Here is a 27,278-nt window from a genome sequence, read left to right as displayed (position 1 = left end):
TGGTACATATCCATGTTCTAAGGGTAGATTAATCATTCTCATTTGTGTCCTGAAACCCTTCTATTATTTTGGAAATTCAAAACAAAGACACAACCCTTTTTCCTTGCTGTCTAACATTATATCAAATCAAACCTTTGTCCTTTTAGATCAGTTAGGATCACCGAACATATTTTTGTTTGTTCAATGCTTAGAATTTAACAAACATAATCAATGTTTAGACTTTTTTTCATAGATTTACTTTTTTCTAGTAATTCAGAAGTTATACATGAAAATACATCTTTAGAATTTGGTTTGAAAAAAAAATCCTCCTAACTTACCTAAAAATGTAAAATTCTGGTCAGATTTAAGTCCAGACATTAAGCAAACAGCCCTATGCATACATCACGCTTCATTTGTATTATTTTGTAGCTCATCTATTATCAGGAGGAATTAGGACAAGCATGTATGATCATGATGTAATCACTGAGATGTCCTTCCTCTCGTAATGTTTTCTAATGTACTCGCTGATAGCATTCTGATTATTAATCTCTTTCCTGAACAGCATAATGTAACATTTGGGGGCCAAGTGGCAGGCAAGGATGCTGAAGCACGAAATGAGAATGGCTGCGCTGTTTATAGCTGGCTTGTACTTTCCTTCTAAAGTGAGAAAGATTGGGAGGAAAACAATCCATATAATTAAAAACAGAACCATGCTCACAGTGATTAACGAGGCGTTTTTGTAAATGTCGGGTAGCTCTCTACCTTTGAATGCAAAGATAAAACACACAAAGCCCCAGAAAGAGTTGTAGACTATTGTGGCTGCAAAGAACTTTGAGGAATCTTCGTATATGACACACTGGTACAATATTTTTGTACTCTTTTGCATCTTTTCAGGACTAGGTGGGAGAACAAGTAACCAGGCCAAGGACACAGCCACCTGCACACCAGAGATGATGATGACTAAAGCCACTGGATGATTAAGTTTCTTAATCTTAGAGGAAACCCTCGGGTCAAAGCTAAAACCATGCAGGATCTGGATTAAGTTTGCCAGGATGCAGGAGATGCAAAGGGAGAAACTGATGCCAAAGAGAGGAATGCCTAGACAGGAATTTGGAGTGGGTTTTCCTATAAAGGTGAAAGTAAGGCTAAACCCAAGAAGCAAGGAGGCCATCTCCACGAAACACAAGCAACCTCCAATTGCCTTAACAATGGGAGTTCCACGGTTGATTCGGATGATGATAGCACTGAAAACAGTAGCAACTATCGCAAAGACAGCCATTGTGCTCAGAATGATGGAGAAGGGGTCTGTCCACTCGAGAAATACTTCAGTTTTATTCACACAAGTATCCCTTTGGTTTTCTGGTGCGTACTGCCCCTCCTTACATTTCATACACGTTGTATCTGCCAAAGGAAACAAAAACAAAAGAAATATAAATACAAAAATTTACTGAAAAAGAACCACATTTTTTTAATATATATTTGTTGTGTTTGTTGTAATTTGCAGAAATTATCCTAAAGGTAGGAATGGATTGAATAAGAGTAAAGACAAATAAAAAATAAGTACATTAATTTAAAAAGAAGTATTTTCCCCTGTCCAAATGGTTTCTGTTTTTGCTTTGTTGTCATACTTATATTTTTCATCTTATCAAACAAATTTTAACATCAGACAGATATAACTGGAGCAAATACAAACAACAGTTTTTGCGGCATGAATTGACCATTTAATGTCATGCCACAGCTTCTTGGTAAGGTTTAAGTCCAGACGTTTGTTTAGCCTTTCAAATGAGGACATGCTGTTGTACTTTAGATCTTTGTCCTAAGGTCACAATCTAGACATTTCTTTCAGGATTTTCTCCCAAAGAGCAAAAGTAGTGGTTGCATCAGGTACATCATGTTGTCCAGGTCCTAAAGAAGCAAAGTGGTCCCAAACCATCACACTACCATGTTTAATCGTAGGTATGATGTTGTGTTCCTGAGATGCTGAGCTAATTTTAATCCATATTTAACAGCAGTGACACCTTTCAAAATAAGACAATTTTGGAAGGTGTCAAAATTAGACAATAAAGGAATTATCTTATCTTTATACAAGCAGGCTATCACAATAAAATGCTGACAGGTAAGTGCATATTAATATCAAATAGAAGAAGTAGTAAAAGGACTGGTATAGCAAGTAAACATAACAAGCAAATCAAAATGACAATGTAAATAAGGCGCATTCAAACATTTTAATGCTGTGACAATTATTTAATTTTGCTAAGTTTCATCCTCATGAGACACATTTCTTCATCCAGTCTAATCGGTTAACTTCTCTCCTTTAAATTCTGGGGCCGCATTTGTGTGTGTGTGTTGTTTTTTGTTGTTTGTTTATATATATATATATATATATATATATATATATATATATATATATATATATATATATATATAAATAAATAAATAAATAATTTGCAATCACAGGTCCTAAAGGATGGCATCACACCTAGAGACGGGGTCAACCATACCTCCTCACTAAGGTAAAATCGTCTGTCATCTCTTACTCGGAGTCGCTCTCAGCAGCGATCTGACTCGCTCTGAAAATAAGGAATTTTTAGGCTGAGATAGGAGCTGCCTGAGAGGACTCTGAGAATCTCTGTGAATATGGATACAGACAGTTATCTCACCTGACGATGGTTAGTGAAATTGAATTTATTGAACCACATCATTTATGAAATGATTTAGTAAATTTATGATTTAACAAAGGGGACGATTACTTTTTTGTGTACGGTATGTGTTGTTTGAATAGCTTTTTCTCTCAATATTTAAAGGCATTGTTAAAGATAAAACATCTATTTTATTTACTTAGGTTATCTTTGCTATTTAAAGTTACTCGATGACCTTAAACATTAGTGTGAAATAACACTTCAGAAGCTCATGCAAGTAAAGCAGCTTAAGAGAAAGTGGTATGTTGTTACCATGAATAATAAATTCCAAAAACACTGACCATTTCCAAATGTATACTCATCAGGTGAACAGGTGATGCACTTATAGCAGCATGTTCCATCTTTTGATATCAGCCTTTCTCCTGGTTTACATTTTTTGTAGCAGTTAAACACAGACACCTTTGGAAGATACAGGTAATTAGCACATGATCATCAGACATTAATCCAGTCCTGAATAAAATATTTTGATCTTACAGCCTCATTCTTTCTCCACTGGGAGAAATCTTCATTTAACAAAATGTTCTTGTTTGGCCAGTATTCTCCGATTTTTCTTATGTCAACACCTCCTTTGGACTTGGATGGGTTCCAAAACATTACGTCATATCCCAAACTGGGATCCCCGTTCATATCGAAGTGGATGTTTGTGTTGTTAACAGTGATGTTGATTTTCTTGATTTCATTGAATAGCTGTGGAGATAGATTTTAGGCTAGTAAATATTTGTTCTGGCACCGCAGTTCAAATACATTTTGTGACAAAAGCAGGTAGATATCAAAAACAGTAAGCCTATTTCAAAATTTCATTCTTTGCTGTCAATCCCTCTGTCCACCCACTGTCTGTCCCTCTTCCATAAAGTAAATGATTCAGGAACTAGGGCTGGATGAAGTAGAAAAAACAGCATATCGATAAAATAAAAATCACATTGATCGATATTGTTATTATCAACAAATTCAAAGCATATATTCTAAGTGCAGCCCAGGGCCATTTTGTGTTGTTGCTTAGCAACCTATTTTTAGATACACAACAGCCAAACACTGAATTCAAATTTACACCCTTTATTCAACCAACTTTTTACCAAAACTGCAAATTTAAAAAAAGAAGAACTCTTTGAAGGGGACGGAGCATTCCTGGGTCTGCCTTTGTGATTGGTTGGGAGAATGTAATGACTGTAGTATTAACCTACATGATAGGCTAGAATGCAAAAGGAAGGAAAACTGTTCTATTGAACTTTTTACTGACCCTGTTTTTCTATCGTCGATATATGTCTATCGATCGATATATTTTGTTATTGAATTATTGTCCACCCCTATCAGGAACATTTAATAATAAAATAATAGACTTAAAGACAACTTCTATCCCGAAGCTGTGAGGACTATCGTCCCCTGTTGAAAATCAAATACACTACCAGTTCATAATCTGTTTAGATGTTCACAAAAATGCTACTGGTTTCAATCATTCTTAATTAAATTAGGGATCATTTAGGCTGTCTCTCCCATGAAAATGTAACTGGAACACTTATACTATTTGCAATCTGTTTAACTTCTCAGAGAGTGTTTATCTGGTAGATTTATGCAACTGCACGGTACATTCATATTGTTCTGGAAACTGGTTGCTACCTGATGCATTCCTGTTTTATTTTTATTTTTTTTTTATTTGAACATTGAAATTTTACTAGATACTAAGGACTATTTGCACAATTGTTTCTTCTCAGGAAGTGTTGTTTGGTACACTCAACATAAATCTGGTTCTGTGTAATATGTGAGCTGGTGTCTCACTAAAAAATTATTTTGGTTACATAATAAATATGAAAACTGTATTCATGATGCACCTATCCTCTGACTGTAGTTTTTAAAAAAGAAAATGAACTAGTTCTGAAATTGACTTGTGTTTCTCTTGCTGAAAAAATCTGGTTTACCGCCAAATGTATAAACTAATCCACAGCTAACAGCCAGTTAGCTTTGAGAAAACTATCAACCGGCAACAACCTTTTTCTTACCAGATTATTTGAACCAAAGAAAAACTTGTTATTCTGTATATGTTTAATCAGCACAAATAATTAGTACCAGAAGAGTGCTAAAATGATCTTGCAAAAAAAAAAAATCTTTGCATGTTGGAGATTGATCTTAAAGCAAAGACAAATGTGATGTTTTTCAGTTGAGTCAACAGCAAACCGGTTTAAATCAGAGGCAAGCGGACCTTCACTCAGGTTTTCTAAAAACATTTAGACACTTATCCACGAGTCTTTCTCAATTCTGACAGTTCACACTTGAGCAACCAGTAGTTGGAGCGCTAGTGTTTTTTAGCAAATGGAGGCCCATCCTCCTAGGTGCATACCAAGTCAGATGCAAATCAATGATCCACCCATAATTTTCCTGGGTCTTTAGAGGCTGTTGCTTGGAGTGAGTGGATTACTAGGTCACCTGGATCCTGATGAGATTGCTTGTGTGATCTCTTCGGAATGTGTTGGAGGACCGAGCTGCACAACCTGGGTAGTTGGAAGCACAATTCTCCCCCTCTGTTCAGCGATGGCTTTTGTCTTTTGGCCAAGATGGCATCTTTCACTCCTCTTTCTAGCCATCTGTTCTCTAGGTCCAAAGTCTGGGCAGCATTGTCATCAAATGTGTGTCCTTTGTTATCAGGGTGCAAGTGAACTGCTGAATCTCTCCCTGAGCTGCTGGCCTCCCTGTGTTGTACCATCCTTTTTTGTAGTTGCTGTTTGGTTACTCTAATGTAGGACTCAGAGCAGTCCTTGCTGGACTGGGCTGCATACACAACCCCACTCAGCTTTGGTTTTGCACAGTCCTAGGAGGATGGGCCTCCATGTGCTTAAAAACAGCACCGCTCCAACTACAGGTTGTCTATGGACAGGTGTCGAAATATTTTCAGAAAAACTGAGTGACGCTCTGGTTGCTTCTGATTTAAACTGATTGCTGCTGCCATGACCTGTGCAAATATCTGAGAATTTGCACAGGCACATATAAAAAGTTATTTTTAAAAAACAATATGTATCAGAACAAAATTCTCTCTACTGTACCTCAGTGGTGGTGAAATTGGTCCGTTCACAGCTTCCATTGTCACATCTTAGCAAGCCCCTGAGGCCCTCAGCAATGACCTGGACAGCCAGGTAGATGCTGTAGGATTCATCACGGTCAATGTAGTAGTGCAGGCAGCTTTGGCTGGAAGTCATGTTACATTCAGTACCATCTTCAAAGTTTTTTGGGGAAAGTTGGTAATGACTCAAAAAGGACTTTGTACTTCCATTAAACTCAGAGCTGATGTAATCTTGAAAACCGGGAACATCGTTCTGTTTAAAGATGAATCCAAAAACTGGTCCGATGCTTTCGATGCCTTCTATTTTAGAGATCTCAGGAGAAGTGGACCAGGTGTCACCTCCAATCCAGGTTCTGTTCATCTTTTTTTTAATAACTCCTTCAAGGACGATGCGAACATTTCTGTCTTTGGTGAACATGATGATGGCCTCAGCCTTAGAAACGTTTATTTTTTCTATCAGATCTCCTGCTGTTGAAGAGTTTTCACTGAAGTTACCAGGGAGAATCTCTACAAAATCAACACAGATGTTATTCTCCCCGAACAACTTCTTGAGGCTATCAGTGCCGTACTTCCCATATTCATCATCACTTCCCACAATGGCCACTGATTGCCATGAAAAGTACTTCACCAGCTCACAAATGGCTGTTGTCTGATATCTGTCACTGGAAACAGTCCTTAGGAAGGTGGGGAACTTATATTTTTTGCTGAGCAGCTCACTGGTTGATGCATAACTAATCTGTGGAGAGTAGGAACAAAATTATAGAGGATATCAATAAAATACACAACTTTGTAAAAATGGCATGTGCTTCTGACATTAAAACAATACTTGACATAAAGGTTATGGAAAATAACATTGTTCCTTTAAGCCAAGCCAATAACAACCCTATGACTCCTCGTTACAGAGGAGTGGACCAGTTTCGGTCCAATCTGCTGGTTTAATGGCTTTAACAACCGCCCATTACTAAGGGGGTGGACCTGTTTCGATTGAATTTGCATGTTATCTAAGCCATTACAGGGCCTTTGTTGGGCAATGGTATAAAGCTTGTTACTCCACATTACTCCAGACTTTTTTAATTGAGAAAGCAGACCTGTCTGTCTGTAAAATATATATATAAATATGTATCTCTATATATTCTTGAGAGGAAATGTAAAGGTTTGGAAAGATCATGACAGAGTTTGGAACAAAATCTTGTCAAAAATTTGTGGGGTTGCGTCAACACAGTGGGTGCCGGTGACAGTGGCCAGTAACATGCAAGTTGCAGTTTGAGCTGGTTTGGGTGAGACACTTGCCTGAGAACACAATGACTTCTGTCAGCAGCTCCATGGCAGCTGTGGCTACAATGTAGCTTACAACCACTAGCAAGTGCATAGGCGACAGATTGATTGTTGTACTAAGCACTTTGAAGTCCTTGGACTTGGTAAATTCAGCAGAACTTTCCGAGATGATGGGACAAAGCGACACCTCCTGCTCGCCTACAAAAGGTTGGTTTTAGCCCAATCCCGGTATCAAATAAAACAGTAAGCAACAGGCGCCATGAGAAACTAGAACAAAATATGCTGGTCAAGGCACTTCTTCCTGTTCTTCTTTCAAACAAGAAATCGTTGATTCTGACAACGCAGATGTGATAGCAGCAGCTATGCACACGTCCTCCTGCACTGCCATGTCTATTTTGGTTTGGCTGTAGGCTCAGAACCTCTACCGTCACAGCTGGAGGACATCAGAATCTATTTTTCCTCACTCTGCTGAGTTCTCCTACTGTTCTCCAATTTGCATTGTTTGTTGTTATTTCAACTTTTACCTTTTTGTTATCTGACATTTTTTCTCTTCGTAGTAGGTACCCCTGGTTAGGTGTTCTGTTAGCTGTTACATCATCCAGGGGAGACAGATAATCCACTATTACCATATAACAGAAACGATTCATTTATCAATGTGCTCTTCTGTGCTTTTTTTGTGTCTCTGCTCTGTCTTCTCTAAAGCCCAGTCGGTCGAGGCAGATAACCGTTCACACTGAGCCTGGTTCTGCTGGAGGTTTTCCTTCCTGCTAAAGGGGAGTTTTCCTCTCCTCTGTCACTTCATGCTTGCTCAGTATGAGGGATTGCTGCAAACCCATGGACAATGCTGACGACTGATCACTGTGGCTCTGTGCTCCTTTATGAGGAGTGAATGCTGCTTGTCAATATGATGCCATCTACTGGGTTTCCTTAAAAGGAAACTTTTTGACCAATCTGTATGATTTGATTGAATTTGACTTTGTAAAGTGCCTTGAGATGATCACATGTGCTGTAAATTGCCGGTATATAAATACAATTTTAATTAAATTGAGTTGAACAGCTATATGTCCTGCCTCAAACCACAATACTGCAACATGATTGGCCTAAACAATTTTTGGTTCAGCCTCAAGCTCAAATGATTGAAACGAGAGCGATACAAGATGGATTTTCGTATGTTTGTGAAGGCACAAATACTGTGAGAATTCAGCTCGCAGGCAAGGTTAATACACTTGTGCAAGTGGATTGTTTTTACTTTGTCTTCTACTTTTCCCTTCTGTGCCCTATTTACAGAACATATAACACATTAAAGGGTGAAAAGGTTATTCAAATATCCATCATGGTCTTATTTTTGACATCTTCTACTGTGTTGACTTTTTTAGCTTGGTATGCGTCAAAATATGAACATATTTACATCTACAGGGAGTGCTGAGTTGCATTTTACACGTAACAAGAGACAAACCTGGGTGACTGATGGTAGAGCAAATATCCGTGCAACGGCTATGGATAACTCGGAGTACCTCTCTCCAATAACCACCTTTGTCTCGGGTTCAGGTAAGGAGGATTTGATGGATGAAGGTATGAGACACATCTGAGGGTCTGACTGGTTCTTTAGCAGCTGCAGAGCTGCTCTGATGGCCAGGCTGACGTCTCCACAAGTATCATAGATGTCATATCCAAGCGTGAGGTTGGGCAGCAGTCTCGGCGAGCGTTGGTTTATTTCTTGGATGGCGTAGATCATCACTTGGGTGCGAAGCAGCGTTTGGATATTAAATCTGTAAAATAAGTCATGGAATAAACAATCCATCTTCAAGTAATGTAAGATAATTTAATCTTCCCCCCTTGAGGACATACTTACTCGTCACAAGAGATTAGACCAGAATCTTTTGTTGTGTTTTTTTGTTGGTGAATAGGAAAAAGACCTCCAATCATGATGTCTCCAGGACTGTACACGTGCAAATAATTATTTTTGGAGCTAGAGTGAAACACACTCATCAAAGTTACAAGTAACTTCAGCAAAAACATGGTGCTCAGAGGTAAAAAAAAGACGTGTGCGCTGTGTATTCAGCTCTCTGCAGTGTGAGGTGGATCCGGGAAATTTCTTCTCGGATAAAGTTTGCATTTTTCAGCGTGGGATTATTTGCATCATCAGACTGTAAAATACTGACACAAAGTTTGGAAGGTGATTTGAATCACCCACAAAGAAGGATTCATTTGCAGTTACTTCTGATTGCGTGTCATCATCACACGAGCTCAGCAGATTAAGCAGTCTGAACAGGAAAGGTTTTTGTATGTGCACTTTGCCCTGAGGTAAGAGCATCTAAAACCTCTGTGCCGCAAATTAAGCCCATGAGAGGGCAGTATGCTTCATTGAAATAATTTTTCTCCTCAACAATCCTATAATTGAGTGTTTTGATTAAACAGGTATTGTTTTTTAGCACACTGGGGTGGACCAAAATTGTACATAAGTAAGAGTAACTTTAATTTAATAACTTTACTCATATAAAAGTAAAAAAAAAAAAACTGCCAACCGATAAATTACTCAAGTAAAAAGTATTAAGTAAAAAGGCTACTCAAGTAATGATTTAATATTTAAAAACTATGTACTTGGCAGAAAAAAATAAAAAAGGTTTGTACAAATTTTAGTATTTTAAAGACAAAAAACATAATTACAAAGTAAATTCAGGCCAAAGAAACACTTTAAAATATTTTTAGCATAAAAGTTATAGAAACGAATACCTTTAGCAGGTAATGTATAAACAGCATTTTAAAACAGTGCAAAGTATTTCTAATGTCAATATCTATTGTTTACCGTATGTTCAAATGGCTCAGAGATCTCAGCAGATAGAAAATAACATTAAAACAACAAAGCAAACAAGAAGTCTTAGTTAAACATAAACTGTAGTTGTGTCTCTCTGGTGCATTTTTGGTTAAAACAAGTTTGTTTTTTATTCAATGAAGTTACGTACAGGTACAGTGGCCAGACAATTTACTCAAGTAGGAGTAGCGATACATTTTGATAATGTTGCTCAAGTAAAGGTAAAAAGTATAGTGCAGTAAAAATACTTCTATAAGCACATTTTGTTCCAAAACATACTGAAGTCAATGTAGCTGGTTAATACCCACCTCTGGATCTCAGGCATAAAGTAGTGCTATAAAACATAAAATTCTGTCTGCACTGATCAGCCTCAATGGTTGAACAGCTATAATGTAGGCAAAGGCATTTATGTAGCCTTGCTGGGATTTAGAAACTCTTTGGAGCCCTGCAGAGATCGAATGAGTCTCTTGGGACTTGGCTGGCTTCCAGCATGCCATCAAACAGTACATTGTGAGGAACGTGGCTTCACTGTGAGGGCTTATGATGATGGGGAATTGAGAAGTAAAGGCTTCTTCAGAGGATTATGTTTGCTCAAAGAAGCTAAAAAACATCTACTATCTGCACAAATAACCCTAAATTGATTTATGATAGATTGTAATTAAAAATATTTATCTTTTATTTGGACAGTGCGGACCTGATTGCATTTGATACCTAATCCTTTCAAATGTGAAACAGCACTGCGGCACTAACACTGAGGAAATCTGATCCAGGTTTGTTGGGTGTTTCCTGATCCTAGAAACAAAAGGAGATTTTGCTCTCAGGGTTTACATTCTTAACTTTTGGGAATCTCTCCAGCTGGACTTAAAATCTGTGAACCCTTTGGACTTTTAGAGCTCAACGCCTGGGTTACATGAGTATGCTTAGATTGGCACCATTTCAAAGTAGCTCTGGCTGTGCGTTTCAGTTCATTGTTCTAATGGAAGGTGTACCTTCACCCCAGTCTCAAATCTATTGCAGCCTTAAACACATTCTTGCCCAGGATTTCAATGCACTGAGCTCCATCCGTCTTCCTATCAACTCCCTGTAAGTGGTGATGAATATCCCAACAGCATGATGCTGCCACCACCATGCTTCAGCGGTGGGGGTTGTGTGTTCGGTGTGATGGACTGTTCATTTTCTGCAATTAGACCAAAAGGTTCTGAATGGTCTCACCTGACCAGAGCACCTTCTTCCACATGTTGAATCAGGACGTCACATGGTTTTCCTTCAACATCGTCCTCCTTGTTGTAGATTTTCCATAAAGGCCAGATTTGCAGTCATGTCTTGATGACATCAAAAGCTGGATGACTTTAAATTTCCTGCATCTAAATTCTGACAAGACCGAAGTTGTAATCTTTGGGCCAGTGTCCTCAAAAAATAAACTTCTTAACCAATCACTTAATCTGGGTGGCATTAACCTGGCCTCTGGTAATAAAGTAAAAAATCTTGGTGTTATTTTTGACCAAGACATGTCATTTAAATCCCATATTAAACAGGTTTCCAGAGTTTCCTTTTTTCACCTCCGGAATATCGCCAAAATTAGAAACATTCTGTCCTGGAGTGATGCTGAAAAACTGGTCCATGCATTTGTTACTTCAAGGCTGGACTATTGTAATTCTTTACTATCAGGAAGTCCACAAAATGCAGTTCAAAGCCTTCAGCTGATCCAAAATGCTGCAGCAAGAGTTCTGATGAAAATCAACAAGAGGGATCATATTTCTCCAATTTTAGCTTCCCTTCATTGGCTTCCTGTTAAATCAAGAATAGAATTTAAAATTCTTCTTCTAACGTATAAAGCCCTTAATAATCAAACTCCATCATATATCAGAGCTCTGATTACCCCGTATGTTCCTAACAGAGCACTTCGCTCTCAGACTGCAGGTCTGCTGGTGGTTCCTAGAGTCTCTAAAAGTAGAATGGGAGGCAGATCCTTTAGCTATCAGGCTCCTCTCCTGTGGAACCAACTCCCAGTTTTGGTCCGTGAGGCAGACACCCTGTCTACTTTTAAGACTAGGCTTAAAACTTTTCTTTTTGACAAAAATTATAACTAGTGGCTCATGTTACGCTACTGGAGTATATCAGGATCTAATTTTCTCCCTCTATTGAGTTCTACTGTTCTTCAATTATGCATTATGTGTTGTCATTTCTGCTTTAACTTTCTGTTCTCTCTCTTTTCTCTTCATAGTAGGTACACCTGGTCTGGCGTTCTGTTAACTGTGACATCATCCAGAGAAGACGGCTCACCCGCTACTACCATCTAATGTAGAACAGATTACTAGATCAATGTGTGCTTCTGTGCTTTTTTGTTTCTCTTGTTGTGTCTCTGCTCTGTCTTCTGTAACCCCCAGTCGGTCGAGGCAGATGACCGTTCATACTGAGCCCGGTTCTGCCGGAGGTTTTTCCTTCCCGCTAATGGGTGGTTTTTCTTCCCACTGTCGCTTCATGCTTGCTCAGTATGAGGGATTGCAGCAAAGCTATGGACAATGCAGATGACTCTTCCTGTGGCTCTACGCTTCCCCAGGAGTGAATGCTGCTTGTCGGGACTTTGATGCAATCAACTGGTTTCCTTATATAGGACATTTTTGACCAATCTGTATAATCTGACCCAATCTGTATAATATGATTGAACTTGACTTTGTAAAGTGCCTTGAGATGACATGTTTCATGATTTGGCGCTATATAAATAAAATTGAATTGAATTGAATTGAATTTGTGGAGTGCACAACTAACAGTTGTCCTGCAAACAGATTTTCTCACCCGAGCTTTGGATCTCAACTGATGTGGATGGCTAGGACTTACATTTGTAGTTATACCATTCGTTTCCTACTTTAGGTTTGAAGTGAACTCAGTGAAACGTTCAAAGTTTGGAATATTATTTTGAAACCTAGTCCTGCTTTAAACTTCTCCACTGTTTCACTTCTTCTGACTCATCTGGGATGTTCCTCATCATCATTAGACTTAGACTTATTCAACTTTATTTGTATGTACAGAATTAGGGCATTTCTGCAAGAATACAGCTTGTAAATTACAGTAGATTTAAAATACAGTATAAGGTGCAGCAGTGATTTAAAAGTAAAACAATTGAAATGTAAACAATGCAGGAGAAAGTCACAGTGTACAGGTGAGTATTTTTGAAAAACATTTGTATGTACAGAATTTGATTGTGCAAAGGGCATTTGTGCAAGAAGGCATTTAAAAACTAAGAGTTCGGCAGCATTTGTAATGCTAGATGGAGATGCAATGATGCAAAATGTGCAAATATGCGACTGTTGTGCAGAGTTTATGGGTTATAGCTCAGCAGTTCAACAGCAGTTCAACAGTCTGATGGCAGCAGAGAAAAAGCTTTTGCAGAACCTGATGGACCTGCAGCGAATGCTGCGGATCCTCTTCCCAGAGGGCAGGGAAAACAGTCCATGGTGGGGATGTGAGGGGTCCCTGATGATGTTACGAGCTCGGGACACGCAGCGCTGGGATGAAATGTCTTTTATAGAGGGAAGAAGAGCCCCGATGATCCCTTCTGCTGTCCTCACCACTCTCCTCACGTTCTTCCAGTCGAAGGCACTGCCGCCTCCACACCACACAGAGAGACAGCTGGTCAGAATGCTCTCTATGGTGCTTCTGTAGAAGGTCGTGAGGATGGGCGGCGGCAGGTGAGCTCTCCTCATCCTCCTCAGAATGTACAAGCGCTTCTGTGCCCTCTTCACCAGTGACATGGTGTTCACAGACCAGCTGAGGTTGTCCGTGATGTGCACCCCCAGGAACTTGGTGCTGCTGACCACCCCCACAGCTGAGCTGTTGATGAGCAGTGGAGCGTGGTGAGGCTGGTTCTTCCTGAAGTCGACGATGATCTCCTTCGTCTTGTCCACGTTCAGGATCAGGCTGTTTTCTCTGCACCAGCACACCAGCATGCTGTTTGTGCACTAATATTTTTAACAAACCTCTGAGGCCTTCTGTGAAAACCTTGGGGCATTTATACTGAGTTTAGACAGATATTTTACTAAACACATATGGACTCATTTAGGTATCTTCTGAATTTTTTTGGTTGCAATTGATTTTACATTGTACCAAATACAAATACATGCCACACTTTCCAAAAAATAAAATAAAATAATTCTTTACAATAATTGTCTTGTTCCATCACAAAATCTTCCAGTAAAACCCACAGAAGATTGTGGTACGTACAGAAGTATAAGTACTTTTGCAAGTCACAGTTTATACCCACACCTTCAGAACATTCATACAAAAACTATGTGCTTTTTAAAATGATCCTCAACGATAACATCAGAAAACAGTAAATTCAGAAATGAGTTGGATTAGGGTCAAAAGGGTCTTGATTGGACCCCTGACTCTCCACGCCTAGTGGGCAGTGGTCGCGCAGCACATAAATAAGAGTGGTCCCTGCTGTGAAGCAGCAGGAAGAAGGCAACATGACTTCGTTTACGTGGACGCTGGTGGTCTTGGGTATCCTGGCGGTGGGCTCTCAAGGCTCTCTCCCACAGCCTCGGTTGTCTCCGCGGCGCTATGAAGACTTGGCGTGGATCGAGCAGACGTCTTCCGAGACGCAGAGTGCGGAACGCTTTCAGGAGGTCCGGCGGGGCGACGAGAGGAGCGTCCAGGTGCTGCGGGGCGCGCGGACAGGTGCCGACACCCACCTGAGGCACGAGGGACGGAGGAATGACGCAGGTCGGTGTTCTCTGAGAACGATATGCGTTCAGGCTGAACCAACACAGCCGCTGTCATTTTACTGAGAAGTGACAGAACATAATCGTTTATTATGTAGGATTTGTTTAACATTCCAGTGCAGTCAGTATTGTTATCGACTTTTCAAGGCATGAAGTGATGTTCAGAGTTAATTAGCTATGGATGCTTAAGTTTGTTGCGCTAGTTTATTTTCCTGAATGGTTTTCCAAGCTCTCTAGGAACAAAGTTGCACATTCTGGCTCCATACAGCCTGCTGCAGATTCTGCAGCAACTATCAGAAACAGTGCAGATACTGGACCTCACCAGATATTAGAACTAAAACCAGAAATATATGAAATTGTATTTATATTTCTAGCTGGCATTATTATTATTATTATTATTATTATTATTATTATTATTATTATTATTATTATTATTATTATTATTATGGAGTTGTTTTCAGGGTCTTAGTAGTAATATTGTTCAATAACATTGCTACAAAAATATTAAAACAACTTTTCTGTTCTATTATTGTGCTTTTGCTTGGTCGGCCTCATATGAAAATAAGAAAATGGTCGTTGCTGGCCTTCACACAAGAAACCTTGAATTTTGAAATATCTATTTTGTGTTTCTCGTATCTATCTACAGGTTTGTTGAAACAAAATGTGACTGTGAGACATTTAGGATGAAGCTTTGATTCAGAGTTGCCTTTTTATATTTACTTTGTGAGAATAAAAACCTATGGAGAAAAATATCATATATCGCATTCAACCTAAACATTTCGAGATACTATTTTTGGTCCTTATCGCCCAGCCCTAAGGAGAGTGAAAAATAGACATAATTTTAAATAAAGCTAAATTAGGGAATAACTCTCCTCAGTGTAGACTGCTGCACCAACAACAAGCAATAAGCAAAGGAACCTGAAAAAATAAGTAGTGATGCAGTACAGGTGTGTTGGTTAGTAATTAAGTATTGTATTAGAATAAAAAGAAAATTTATCAAATGAACTTGGAAAAAGCCAAATTCAAGGTTAGCACAAACAGAAAGCACACGTGATTTTTTTCACTAGTAACAATATTTTTCTCTTTATTTCCAAAATAAAATAAACAGCCTCTAATTTTGCAAACAATGTGAGTAAAATTGTTTTCTTTCTCATTTACAGCAATACCAATTAACTGCAAAAACCGGCCAATTGACCTGGTTTTCATCATAGACAGCTCCCGCAGTGTGCGCCCTGCTGAGTTTAAAAAGGCCAAAGAGTTCCTGCAGGAAATGGTGGACAGCCTGGTCATCGGAAGAGATGCCACTCGTGTCAGCCTCGTTAATTATGCGAGCACGGTCAAGATTGAGTTTCTCCTCAACACCTATTTTGACAAATCCTCCGTGAAGCAGGCACTCGGCCAGATCGAGCCCCTGGCTTCAGGCACCATGACGGGCATGGCCATCAAGACCGCCATGGAAAAAGCCTTCGCCAAGGAGGCCGGGGCCCGATCCGCCTCCATGAACATCGCTAAGGTGGCTATTATAGTGACTGACGGGAGGCCCCAGGACAAGGTGGAGGAGGTGTCAGCGGCAGCCAGAGCATCGGGGATAGAGATCTATGCAGTGGGAGTTGACAGAGCCGACATGGCTTCCCTGCAGCTTATGGCCAGCCAACCACATGCTGACCATGTCTTCTATGTGGAGACCTATGGTGTGATCGAGAAGCTCACATCCAAATTTAGGGAAACCTTGTGTGGTAAGGATGATGATAATGGGAGTGCAGATATTGATGATAACGGACTAGGCCTAAATGGCAGGAAAGACGATAATGGAATGAAAAATGAGCGTGACAATAAAGGGAACAACGGTATGTCAGATCAGTCCGATTATATTCACCTGTGAGCATATGGACAGCACCATAGAGGGTTCTTCATTCTAAAGCTATTGGTCCTCTTCTTTATGTTCCAAGTACAAAGCCAAGATAACCACTAATTCACCACTCGTTCTAACTGGATATCCTACTGAAAAGATGTCCAGCAGCGGTGGAAAAAAAACTGAATGGTATTAATGCCGTGAGCATTAAACAGGGACTAACCAACTTAAAGAAGAGAACATTAAAATCCTGGCCACATTCTTTAAAATGTTGGAAACCTAATATGATGTTGTCTGCTCTGTTCACAGAAATGTGCTGCTGCTGTAATTTGTGCTGCAAGCCTTTAAAAAAAGTCGTTCAAACTAGGCACTTAATAAAAGGCATCTGCTTTGCTATAAGCGCTTTAAAAAAGCATTAAAACATTTACGAAAATATCTTTTTTACATTATACATTTTTAAAATATAAATATGAATATATATTTTTTTCATTCTCTCGTATCTGGGAAAGCAATCCAAGCAGCCTTATCTGTTAAGGCTCCTTTAAAGTACACAACTTAATTTAAAGCTTAATTTTAAGGAATGTTATACATTTAATGTATATTTCATGCAGTTGTTTATTGGCTTTAATTTAAAAGCACAGACTCAAGTGAGGTTAGCTTAGTTTACTAATATCCACTTGGTTGGTTCAGCACAAAGTGTATTGATCTTAAAACAAGCGCCCAAAAGTGATCGCGTTAAGGCTTGGTGTTAAAAATAACAAATGAACTAAAAAACAAAGAAATTTTCAAAATGTACTGTTTGGTATGCCAAAATAAAAGCACACCAGCAAGTTAAACATGAAAAATTGTCCATGTTTTTAAATGTTCAATGTTTAGTGCTGAAAAAGGGATATGCAGTTTAGAAAACAAATATTGCTGCCAACTTAAAAGAAGAGACTGACAATAGACATTTTGCTATAGAAGCTCTAAAGTAAGACTTAAAACATTTCATTTTAATTAATTTTACCATGTTTTTAAGGGAAAATACGCTTTAAGCTCACAAATGTCAGCTAAGTAACCTAATCACATTCTATCAAGGCTAACACTTGCTTAGCTTGGCTTTTCAGCAGCTTTGAGTGTAACTCTTTAAAAAAGTTAATGAACTTCCAAACCAGTCCTTTTACAATCTACTAGTTGTATATATCTTAAAAGCCTTAAAAATGCCGCAACTTTAAATATTTGCCTTCGTTTCATTCTCTCATATGGCTACCAAGTACTCCGTCGAAGGTAACACTTGGTTAAGCTTAGCAGTAGCTGCTAGGCTGGCTCTGTACAAAGGTTATAAAACGTTCACACCAGTCTCTTCACAGTGTACTAGCTACCTCTTAAATTTAATATTGAAATTAACCACAGGATTTAAAAAAAAGTAAGAACGTGCGATGTTTAGAAGTCAATAAAGAAAAATAGCATGAAAATGTTCCTTAAAGTTGCCTCTATTTAATGTTATACGTATTGTCATTAGTTTATGTTAACATAAGGTTATTATCAAAATGTATTACTTGTGGCTTTGTAATAATAATCATACTTATTTAAAAAATAAATTTTACTAAATTCTCAAAATGTCAACTGTGGCATCTAAATAAAATTGCAGTCCCTCTCAATACAAGGTTCCCCAAATACATTCTTTCCTGCTTGTTGTTTGCGAAAATCCTGCTATACATTATTATTGTCTTTCTCCACAACCAAGATTAGGGAGCCGATCCGTACAATTAGACTATGCACTGCATATGGAAAACTGTTTGGAAAGGGATGACACAGAAGTTTTTCAGAGAAAACGATACTAATCATCTAAAATTAAATAACAGTATTTACGTTTCAACTTCCAACTTGTACCAGCAGACCTTGCGGTCGGAAGAATCATGTGAAAGTCATGCAATATCCCAAATATCAAGCTTACTGCATATTGCATTTGCTACTAACAGAGAAAAAAAACTTGCTGTTGAACATCCTATTGACCCTGTAGAGTGAACTCTGAGCTTCAATGTGAACAACTTGTGTTTAACAGCAACAGTGAAATTACTGAAGACAAGTTGAAAGATACAATATCTTCAGTAGTTTTACAATTAGATTAACTTTTTATTTTACGGCATGGTTCTATTACTGATGGACTGTTACTTGCATGTTTCTCCTTCAAATAAGCTCAATATAATATCCCTTGAATTGAATCATAGGGATCACACACAATTACTTGCATGTGGCAGATTATCTAATTACTCACAGACTAACTAACACAACAATCCAATTCAAACTGATTGTCCTATGATTTTAGTAGACATAAGCCAATGAGACAACAAGTGTTTCCTTTTAGGTTTGGATCCATGTGCTCAAGGACACAACTGTCAACATATCTGTGTCAACAGCGGCGACTCGTACAGCTGCAAGTGTCGCCCAGGCTACGTCTTGAATCCAGACAAGGAAACATGCTCACGTAAGAAATGTTAAAATATCCTATTAAAATTTTACTATTCAGCTTTTTAACCTAATCATGGTTAAGATTTACTAAATTGTAGACAAGCATTACGTAAGTAAGAGAGGGTTGAATGATTTATGTGAAAAATCGCAATTTACCATGAGATTATCGGCAATTTTTCAGATGTCTAATGATAATATTAATATCTAAATGATAGAAAATAAATTCTTTCATAATTTTTTGAATAGCTGATTGCAATTTTTGTGAGATTCAAATTTGTACATTGAGTCCGCTTCTTTTCAGTTTGTATATTAAATGTAAGCAGATGTGGATTAGATTTATGCTGATGATACTGTTGTGAAGTTGAATGCAAAAAAACAACAACCACAGGTTGCAGAAGGTCCATAAGCTGTAATTACCAAGTTCTCTTACTGTTTCTGTAGCTCATTTTTAAAGTCTTGTTCTAAATGTTCTAAATGAACAAAACACAGATCCAAATGGTGAATTTGAAGTGACAGACAATAGACTGTCACTGGAACACAAATTAAAAGTGTAACAATGGGAGTACAATTTACATTAAAAACGCATGTCAAATCTGCTTAATTTGACACATAAGAAACCATTTCAATTCTGGATTTAGATAGTTAAACAAATATCTGTCAGCGGGGGCCCATAATGTTCTACACTTGTGCATCTGGCAGAGCACAGTAAACACCCAGAATGTTAAGTGGTGTAACTCTATAAATCCATACAAATCACCTTCTTATTGAAAAATAAATTGTCAACCTGATGTGCAAATGTTTTTTTTTGCAGGTGCAGATGCCTGTACCCAGAGACATGACTGCCAGCACATTTGTGTCAACAGCGGTGACTCATACATGTGCCAGTGTCGAAATGGATATGTGTTGAATGCAGACAAGAAAACATGCTCACGTAAGAAAAAAAATTTCCCCCAAGAGATCAGCTGCTGAGACTTATAGATTTTCTGGTTTACATGAGAAGAGCATAAAGGTTTTCGAAGTTCCAATTTGCCTCAGAAATCAGAGGTCTTGCAGTTGACCATTTTCTAGATGCAAACCTGAAGTTAGCATTAGGAGAAAAGAAAATCCACATATGTACTTTTTTCTGCGCATGTAACCCCCCAACCGGTAGATGTCGTTATGTATGTTTAACAGGGCTAAGCTGTACCTAACTCCATACCACAATATGTTCTAATCAAGTGTTTTCGGTATCTGTACTTGACTGAAAATCTAAAGTGACCGAGACCCCGATGTGCAAGGTAGAACAACGGTTTCACAATGAGTCAGATTATCAAGAGAAATGTTGATATTGTTAATGTCCATTGTTAAACACAAATGCAGTGCTTTGCTAAAGTTTTCATACCTCTTTAACTTTCTCACGTTTTGTCATATTCCAGCCACAAACCCAAAAAGTAGATTTTGTTTTGCAATTGTATATGACAGAAAACACAAGTTTTGGATCATTGAGAAGTGAAAGGACATTCATAATTTATATTAATCCTATTATACCTGGAAGTGCTGCAGAGCTCAGGTGGGAGTTTTTTTTTTTCTCCAGCAGGACTGATATTTATGTCAGAGTGGCATAAAGAAAACCATGATTTAAAACGGGGAGCGGGGGCAAAGTAGAAGGTGCTTTGATCAGATTAGATCAAAATCTAACTTATAGTCTAACAGTATATGTGGAAGAAAGCCAACACGACACATCACCATGAACACACCCTCCCCATAGTGATGGCAGCATCATGCTGTGGAAGTATTTTTCTTCAGCAATGACAGGGAAGCTGTGGCTAACAGGAAGAGGAATGCAGCTAAATACAGGCCCATTTCCTTGAGAAAACCTAACTAGGGCCTACGAAAGTCTTAATATTGGTGTGAAGCTTCACTTTTCTAAGCTTGCAAGCCAGATGGATAATGTGTAGCACTCTGTTCTACACATTATCAATCTGGAACTGCTCCTATCGAATACATTTGGCTTCCAAAGGCTGGTTTTAGCCTATCACTGCAAGCAGCAGGCGTCATGAGAATCCACAAGATGGTAAACTGGTCAAGGCACTTGTTGCTGTTCTTTCATATATATTTGTGTCCAAAGTGGAGATTCTTATGTCTGCATGTGTTGCAAAGGATATTAGTTGAACGCTGACAACAAAACATGTTCACATAAGGAAACTTGCAGCCAGAATGAATATGCTGTGCTGGTGGATATGTAGAGCATTACAAAGATATAAAGATATACAGAATTGAATGTTCTTGTGTGAGGATACCGCATATTTAAAATAATGTCAGCTTTTTAAATGTCTATGATGCCCTTAGAGGTATTAAACACAGTAAACCTTTTGGTACTTTTGATTTTTATTGCAATAAGGCTTTGCATTGCTTGCTTTAAGGCATTTGTCTGTACTGCTAGAAATAATTCTGGCACTGGATATTTTGTCATGCTAACTTATGTCTTTTCAGGTTCTGATCCATGTGCCCATGGACATGATTGCCAGCACATTTGTGAAAACAGTGATGGATCATATATCTGCAAGTGTCGACTTGGATATATGTTAAATACAGACCAGAAAACGTGTTCACGTAAGATCAAGCTGTGAAATCTGTGACTGAAAAAGTTATTTGTGTTTTATGTATGGATTTACATCGGTTGTCACAAAAATAATATTTTTGTCAAGTCATTCTTGCATCCCGTGTTTGTGAGATGGCGATGATATTAAATGGATTGCAGAAACAAAAGCTGAGGTGACCGGAGTTGAATCAAGGAGACTTTTGATAAATCTGAGCAAACAGAGAACTTGATATATGAGCCAGACATGGTGCTGCATTTACGTAACAGCTTTATTGAAAATTAGGAAAAAAAAGAAAATGAGGAACCCGAGACTAGATGCAGGCTGGAACAACTCTTCCTGAGAATGCAGAGGAGCCTGGTGGTTAAGAGCAGGTGCACTAAGCAACAGATGATTGGCAGGTTGGAAAAAATTAGAATCATTTCAGAGTGCAGGCTTTGGTCACTCTGATTTAAGCCTGGTTTGCTGTAACCAAACAGTTGTGGGGCTATATGTATTAATGCAAGCATAAAAATGTCTACATTTTAAAATAATATAAGTTGTATGATTTGTAAACATTTCACCATAATAAGGAATAGTTAAAAATTGTCAATAAAAGTCCCAACTATCAATGCACATGATGTATAAACATCTGTGCAGAACTGTATGTAACGGTCTTTGACTTGTTACAGATGTTATCATCAGTTACTTGTCCATTACCAAGTTAGGTGATCCAGCTGGAAAGTCCTGACTGTTTATTGGAAATGTCAGGTCATGTGTGATCTCTTTTCAGGTTCTGATCCATGTGCCCGCGGACATGACTGTCAGCACATTTGTGTAAACAGTGATGGCTCGTACAAGTGCAAATGTCAAGAGGGATATGTGTTGAATCCAGATAGAAAAACATGCTCTCGTAAGACTTTGTTTTTCTGGAAAAGCTGTTCTTTATTGCATATTGTTATCTGAGCCACATGGATGTAAACGCTTTTCTTTTCAGGTTCAGGTACATGTGCAGAGGGGCATGACTGCCAACACATTTGTGTCCAAACTGATGACTCGTACGTATGCAAATGTAAAACAGGATATGTTTTGAATCCTGACAGGAAAACATGCATACGTAAGATTCCCTATTTTACATCTCTACATAAATCATCACAGCAGGACTGTTTTTATGCAGCTTTTTAATGCAACACAAAAGGCTTTCCAAAAAAAAAAAGAGAGTTTCTTGATATCAGGAGTCTCTGATCTTTGATCTTTTTCTTCTCAGGTACAGATGCATGTGCTCGGGGACACGACTGCCAGCACATATGTGTCAACAGCGGAAGCTCCTATGTCTGCAAGTGTCGGCTGGGATATGTGCTGAACATGGACAAGAAAACATGCTCACGTGAGAAATTTTACTTTCAGAACCTCCGTAATTGATCCAGCAGCTATTGAGGAGTTTTTATTTTGCTTAAACTCAAACCTGATTATCCCAGTGAAATATTGAAAGTTTAACTTTAAGGAGCAATAAGCAAAATGTCGTCATTTTAGACAGATTGAACTGAAATATATAGTGATGTGAAGTGCTAAAGGTATCTTTTAAGATGGAATAGGGTATGACGCCCCACATCATCTCTCTGTGTTATTCTCCGGTCTCTTGTTTACAAAGGGCCGGCCGTGCATGCATGTACATGCATGTAAAGTGGAACACAGGTTAGCTGGGCTAGCTGTCCCTCTGAAGCACTACAAGACAACAAAACCAGACACCAGCGTTTGCTCCTGGTTTACTGTCATCTGCTCCTGTTTCTACCGGCAGGTCTTAAAGCAACACTATTTTCACAGCTTTGATGAAATAGAAATGTATGTGCAATTCACCATTTTTTGGCGCACATTAGTTCTACATCACAGTTAATTTGTTTAATTTTACCTTGGATATTATTAAACCAGGATTTCTAGCCCCCCTACTAACTGGCCGAGTGCCACCAGCAGTTTTTGTATCACAGTTTGAGAAATGTAGACCTTGATGAATTTGACTTTTGTTTTTTCCTGTGAGAAAATGTTATAATCATATGTAGGCTGCCATCTGAATATGTTCTTATTTGCATGTTAAATTCAATATCGAACTGCTTCCGGGACTCTTTCACACAGTAGGATGCCAGTGTTGTTCTGTTAAATAATTTTCATGCTCTCGTTAACATCACACGACCACAAAACTCCTCTCATGATTTAGTAAAGTTGGGTAGCAACCTGAGCGCACACCCTGAGCAGAAAAACATTCAGCATGACTCACATTACTAGTTCTGAGACTGGAAAGATGAAAAGTAAATATCTTTATTATCCAAAGGCTCAAGATGAATTCTTAGAAATCCCAAAAATCAATATCATTATGTTTCATCCAAAAATCTTTTTTTCTGGCATTTAGATCTAACTTTGCTTTCCAGTGGAAAATTTCACAAATTTTCACAAAGCAACAACCAGAAGAGATTGAAATGTCTTCATGCCTGATGTTAAAAAATATGACATTGTCTGACTTTTTCCACCTGTCAAACAGCATGATTCAGACCCACAGTTCACAGGTTATGCTTTGTTGAACATACCTTTGACAGGCAAAACATGTTTGTGGTCAGAGTAAACTGACTCAGTGTCTTCCTCCAGGTTTGGATGCATGTATGCAGGGACACGACTGCCAGCATATTTGTATCAACAACGGTGATTCTTACAACTGCAAGTGTCGAGTAGGATACACACTAAATTCAGACCAGAAAACATGTTCACGTAAGGATTTGTACTTTATTCAAGGCACACTTTTTTTATATGGCAGGTTGATAGTGACGTATGACCACTTGAAGGAACAGTCTGGCACAAGCTTCCCTAAAGCTGCTGGCATGTACATCAGGAAACTTGATGATTTTCAGTGCAGGTCTGGGTCTACAGAATGCCACGAAAGAAAGAAATCAGCAGTGTCCATTGATAAGCAATTGTTCTTGCCCATTCATCTGGGAAGGGTTGTTGGGCCATTTCTAAGCAATTGAATGTCCGTCAGTGGGAAAGATTATTAACAAGTGGGAAGCTTGGTCCAAACTGTGTCATCTAATGGACTATTTTTTAAAAGACATCAGCAAATCTACAGCAGAATGGCTGAAAAAGGAAAAAGTAGATGTTGCAATGGCCTAGTTGAAGTCCAGACCTCCACAACATTGAAATGTATTGGTGAGACCTTAAGAGAGCTGTGTCAGCCAGGGTAGAGTAAGGCAGGTTTATTTGTATTGCACATTTAAGTAACAAGACAATTCAAAGTGCTGCATAAACAGATGTCTGCAAATCTAAATGAAGAGAAGAAATGTTGGAAAGAAGAGAAATGACAACTGAGAGTAATTGCTAATTACCTGACTCCGCCAGATAGATTTGCTCCGCATATCCATCTGGAAACCTTCCATTGAAGTAATTTTGGGAAGGGGCGAAAATACTGGTTAGCTGATTGGCCTATGTTGGTGATAGACGGGCCAAATAAACCAATCAGATCAACGAAGCATATGACGTACTCATCAACATGCTTCGTCGTCGCTCTGTTACGAGCGACGACCAAAACACAACCACAAGCCAAGCTACTCTTGCTGCTGCAGGTAAAGGCTCGTTAGCTCAGTAAAGAAACACTCTGTAATTCCGATAAAACTTGCTCGATAGCCACGCTAACGCTAGTTTCATCAGCTGAAGCCGCCATGTTCTTTAGACTGAACTGTTGCACTTCTCGTTGCGTCATACCTCAACCCGCCTCAAAGCCAACGCTGATTGGACGTTCGTTTGGTGAACGGCTCCAGATTTTCTTTAACGGAAAGTAGCCAAACTGATCTGCGAGTGAAACCTTGAAAGCTCGCGAGATCAGGATGGTCTCACGAGGCTATATTGCTAAGGGGGTTTATAAAAATATGTAAATTAAACCAGGAACTTTACAGTTTACTGTAGTTTAAAGCAGGCTTTATTAAGAAATACTTGCATTAGGCGCCTGATTTAAGTTATTAATAATCCAACTGCGAAGGCTAAAAAAAAAATCAAGGTTAGCTTCACATAGAAAGGGTCAGGAGCTGCACTCTTCATCTGCAGGAGTTTCTCCAAAATATGGTGCACTCAAACCATTCTCTCCACCTTTAATTATAATGTGTGTTTTGTTTAGAACTACACAAACATCATGTCTTTGTTTTTTGCAACCCTCAGCTCTGGGAAACACTGCAGCTGATACTAAGACATGAAGTCCAAAGATAAGCAGTAACTTAACCGGTTCTGCACAGTTTATAGACCAGGGTCCTGTAAGAAAAATGTTCTGATTATTTAAGTGTTAGTTTGTTGAATTTGTTAGTCACATGTTGTTTTTACATTTGTCTCGATATCTTTTCAATTAATTAATGCTTGTGTGTCTTAATTTCCCATTTAAGGTGGACCTCAATCAGTAAGCATGTTTAAGTCATAATGGTTTAGATTTGACAACTTTTTAGAAACACAACTAATCTGTCTCTTAGATAAAAATCCTCTTATACCCAATCATGGCTGCTAGGTACAATGTGAGCCTCACTATGTGAAATAACACTGTTGATTTCATCTTACGTCGATCTCTGACTCCACTTTCAGTATTACCTTTCTCTGTCATGTATCCTACATCTATGAAGGCAAACCTCTTTTGCACCTCCTGGACCCTCTCCAAATGTGTTTTCATTGATTTCAGAGGAACTGAGGGGTGAAATAACAGAGGACGCATGCATGTGTGAAGCTCAGATTGTATTCCAGAAAAAAGTGCAGTCATCCATTCAGGAGCTCACCAGGAAACATATCCTTTTTGATTTTACAATACAAATTTATTGACACAAATCTATTTTAATTATACCATATTTTGCATCAAATTAAGACTTATTCTGTAAATATTTGTATTCCCTTGACTGTTTGTGCACTGGCTGAACTTTCAGACAAAGTGAGCGACATTGAAGCTGAATTCCAACATTGAGAATAAAGACGGCACTTGAGGACAAATGTCTGGCCTTTTACTCCAAGCAATGTTTGAGGATGTCATATTCTCTAAAAATGTTAAATTTCATAATGTTTGAAAATCTGCATTGTAGGGCTGGGCGATATGGATTAAAAATTAAATCTCCGATTTTATCATACCAAATCTGATTAATCGATTTTTTCAAGTGCAACTAAAAACAAGCTGTGAAACATTTTTGTAAAACAAGATGGCAGCCGTGCCATTATAAACAATGAAAATATAACAAAACATTTGCTGCTAGTGGTATTACACATTGAGCTAAGAACAGGCTTCACTGCACTTGTGAACTTCAAACTAAGTAAAAAAAAAAAAGTAAATAAGTAAATGAAGTACCTTGTATTATGGTAAAAAAAAGTTTCCACTTAACAATATTTTGACAATATATTTGCCTAAACATAAATTCAGCATCACATGCTGTTCTCTTCATGGAAACCCAGTGAGTGTATTGGCAAAATAAAATCCAGATTTTCCAAAAATGAAATCTTAAAGAATTGTATATTCGAATTAATCGATTAAATCGATTTATCGCCCAGCCCTACTGCATTGTGTTCATTGTTAATACAACAAACTGATGTTATTGTGCTCATTTTCATATATACTTGTATTTACAAAAACTCCAAGTCAATAAACGTGTCCTAAACAGAACTCTTAGTGTCTAAGTTTAAGTTATATGATTCAACTTTTTTGTCGAAAGCATGTCAGGTTTTTTTCAGCTGGTTGATGAAATGGTTCATGGAGTTCAAATGTGACTCAGATTTGGCCATGTTTTCTTTTCAGCTGTGCTTTTAATTAGATTATTTCAAGCTAAAGGTTTTGAGAGCATAGACTTTTCTACAAACTTTTACTCAATTTCCCGTTCTGTCTT

General features: G+C 38.3%; 2 protein-coding genes across 6 annotated transcripts; one reads left to right on the top strand and one right to left on the bottom strand.

Moving 5' to 3' along the window:
* Window positions 1-11,051, bottom strand: LOC110366557 (G-protein coupled receptor family C group 6 member A-like). The gene is made up of 7 exons (XM_036132823.1): window positions 11,032-11,051; window positions 8,855-9,025; window positions 8,459-8,771; window positions 5,711-6,463; window positions 3,153-3,365; window positions 2,960-3,077; window positions 1-1,380 (listed from the first exon to the last, which is right to left on the bottom strand). Exons 1-7 carry the CDS (start codon window positions 11,049-11,051, stop codon window positions 449-451), a joined length of 2,520 nt encoding a protein of 839 aa, XP_035988716.1. The 3' UTR covers window positions 1-448.
* A 3,214-nt stretch (window positions 11,052-14,265) lies between these two features.
* Window positions 14,266-26,550, top strand: LOC105939622 (matrilin-3). Of its 5 annotated transcripts, XM_021308252.2 has the most exons (11): window positions 14,266-14,536; window positions 15,696-16,271; window positions 18,735-18,854; window positions 19,650-19,769; window positions 21,311-21,430; window positions 22,190-22,309; window positions 22,394-22,513; window positions 22,664-22,783; window positions 24,034-24,153; window positions 26,096-26,197; window positions 26,319-26,550. In XM_021308252.2, the coding sequence occupies exons 1-11, from the start codon at window positions 14,281-14,283 to the stop codon at window positions 26,369-26,371; spliced, it is 1,827 nt and encodes a 608-aa protein (XP_021163927.2). In that variant the 5' UTR covers window positions 14,266-14,280; the 3' UTR covers window positions 26,372-26,550. The 5 variants fall into 5 exon arrangements, with proteins under 5 accessions (XP_021163927.2, XP_035988721.1, XP_035988722.1 ...); XM_036132828.1 differs by lacking the exons at window positions 26,096-26,197; window positions 26,319-26,550 and having other exon boundaries at window positions 24,034-24,525; XM_036132829.1 differs by lacking the exons at window positions 22,394-22,513; window positions 26,096-26,197; window positions 26,319-26,550 and having other exon boundaries at window positions 22,190-22,311; window positions 22,660-22,783; window positions 24,034-24,525.
* Window positions 26,551-27,278: the final 728 nt, after the last annotated feature.

The sequence above is a fragment of the Fundulus heteroclitus genome, unplaced genomic scaffold, assembly GCF_011125445.2.
Source record: "Fundulus heteroclitus isolate FHET01 unplaced genomic scaffold, MU-UCD_Fhet_4.1 scaffold_55, whole genome shotgun sequence".
Classification (NCBI taxonomy): Eukaryota; Metazoa; Chordata; class Actinopteri; order Cyprinodontiformes; family Fundulidae; genus Fundulus; species Fundulus heteroclitus.
This window is presented reverse-complemented; position numbering and strand designations above follow the sequence as displayed.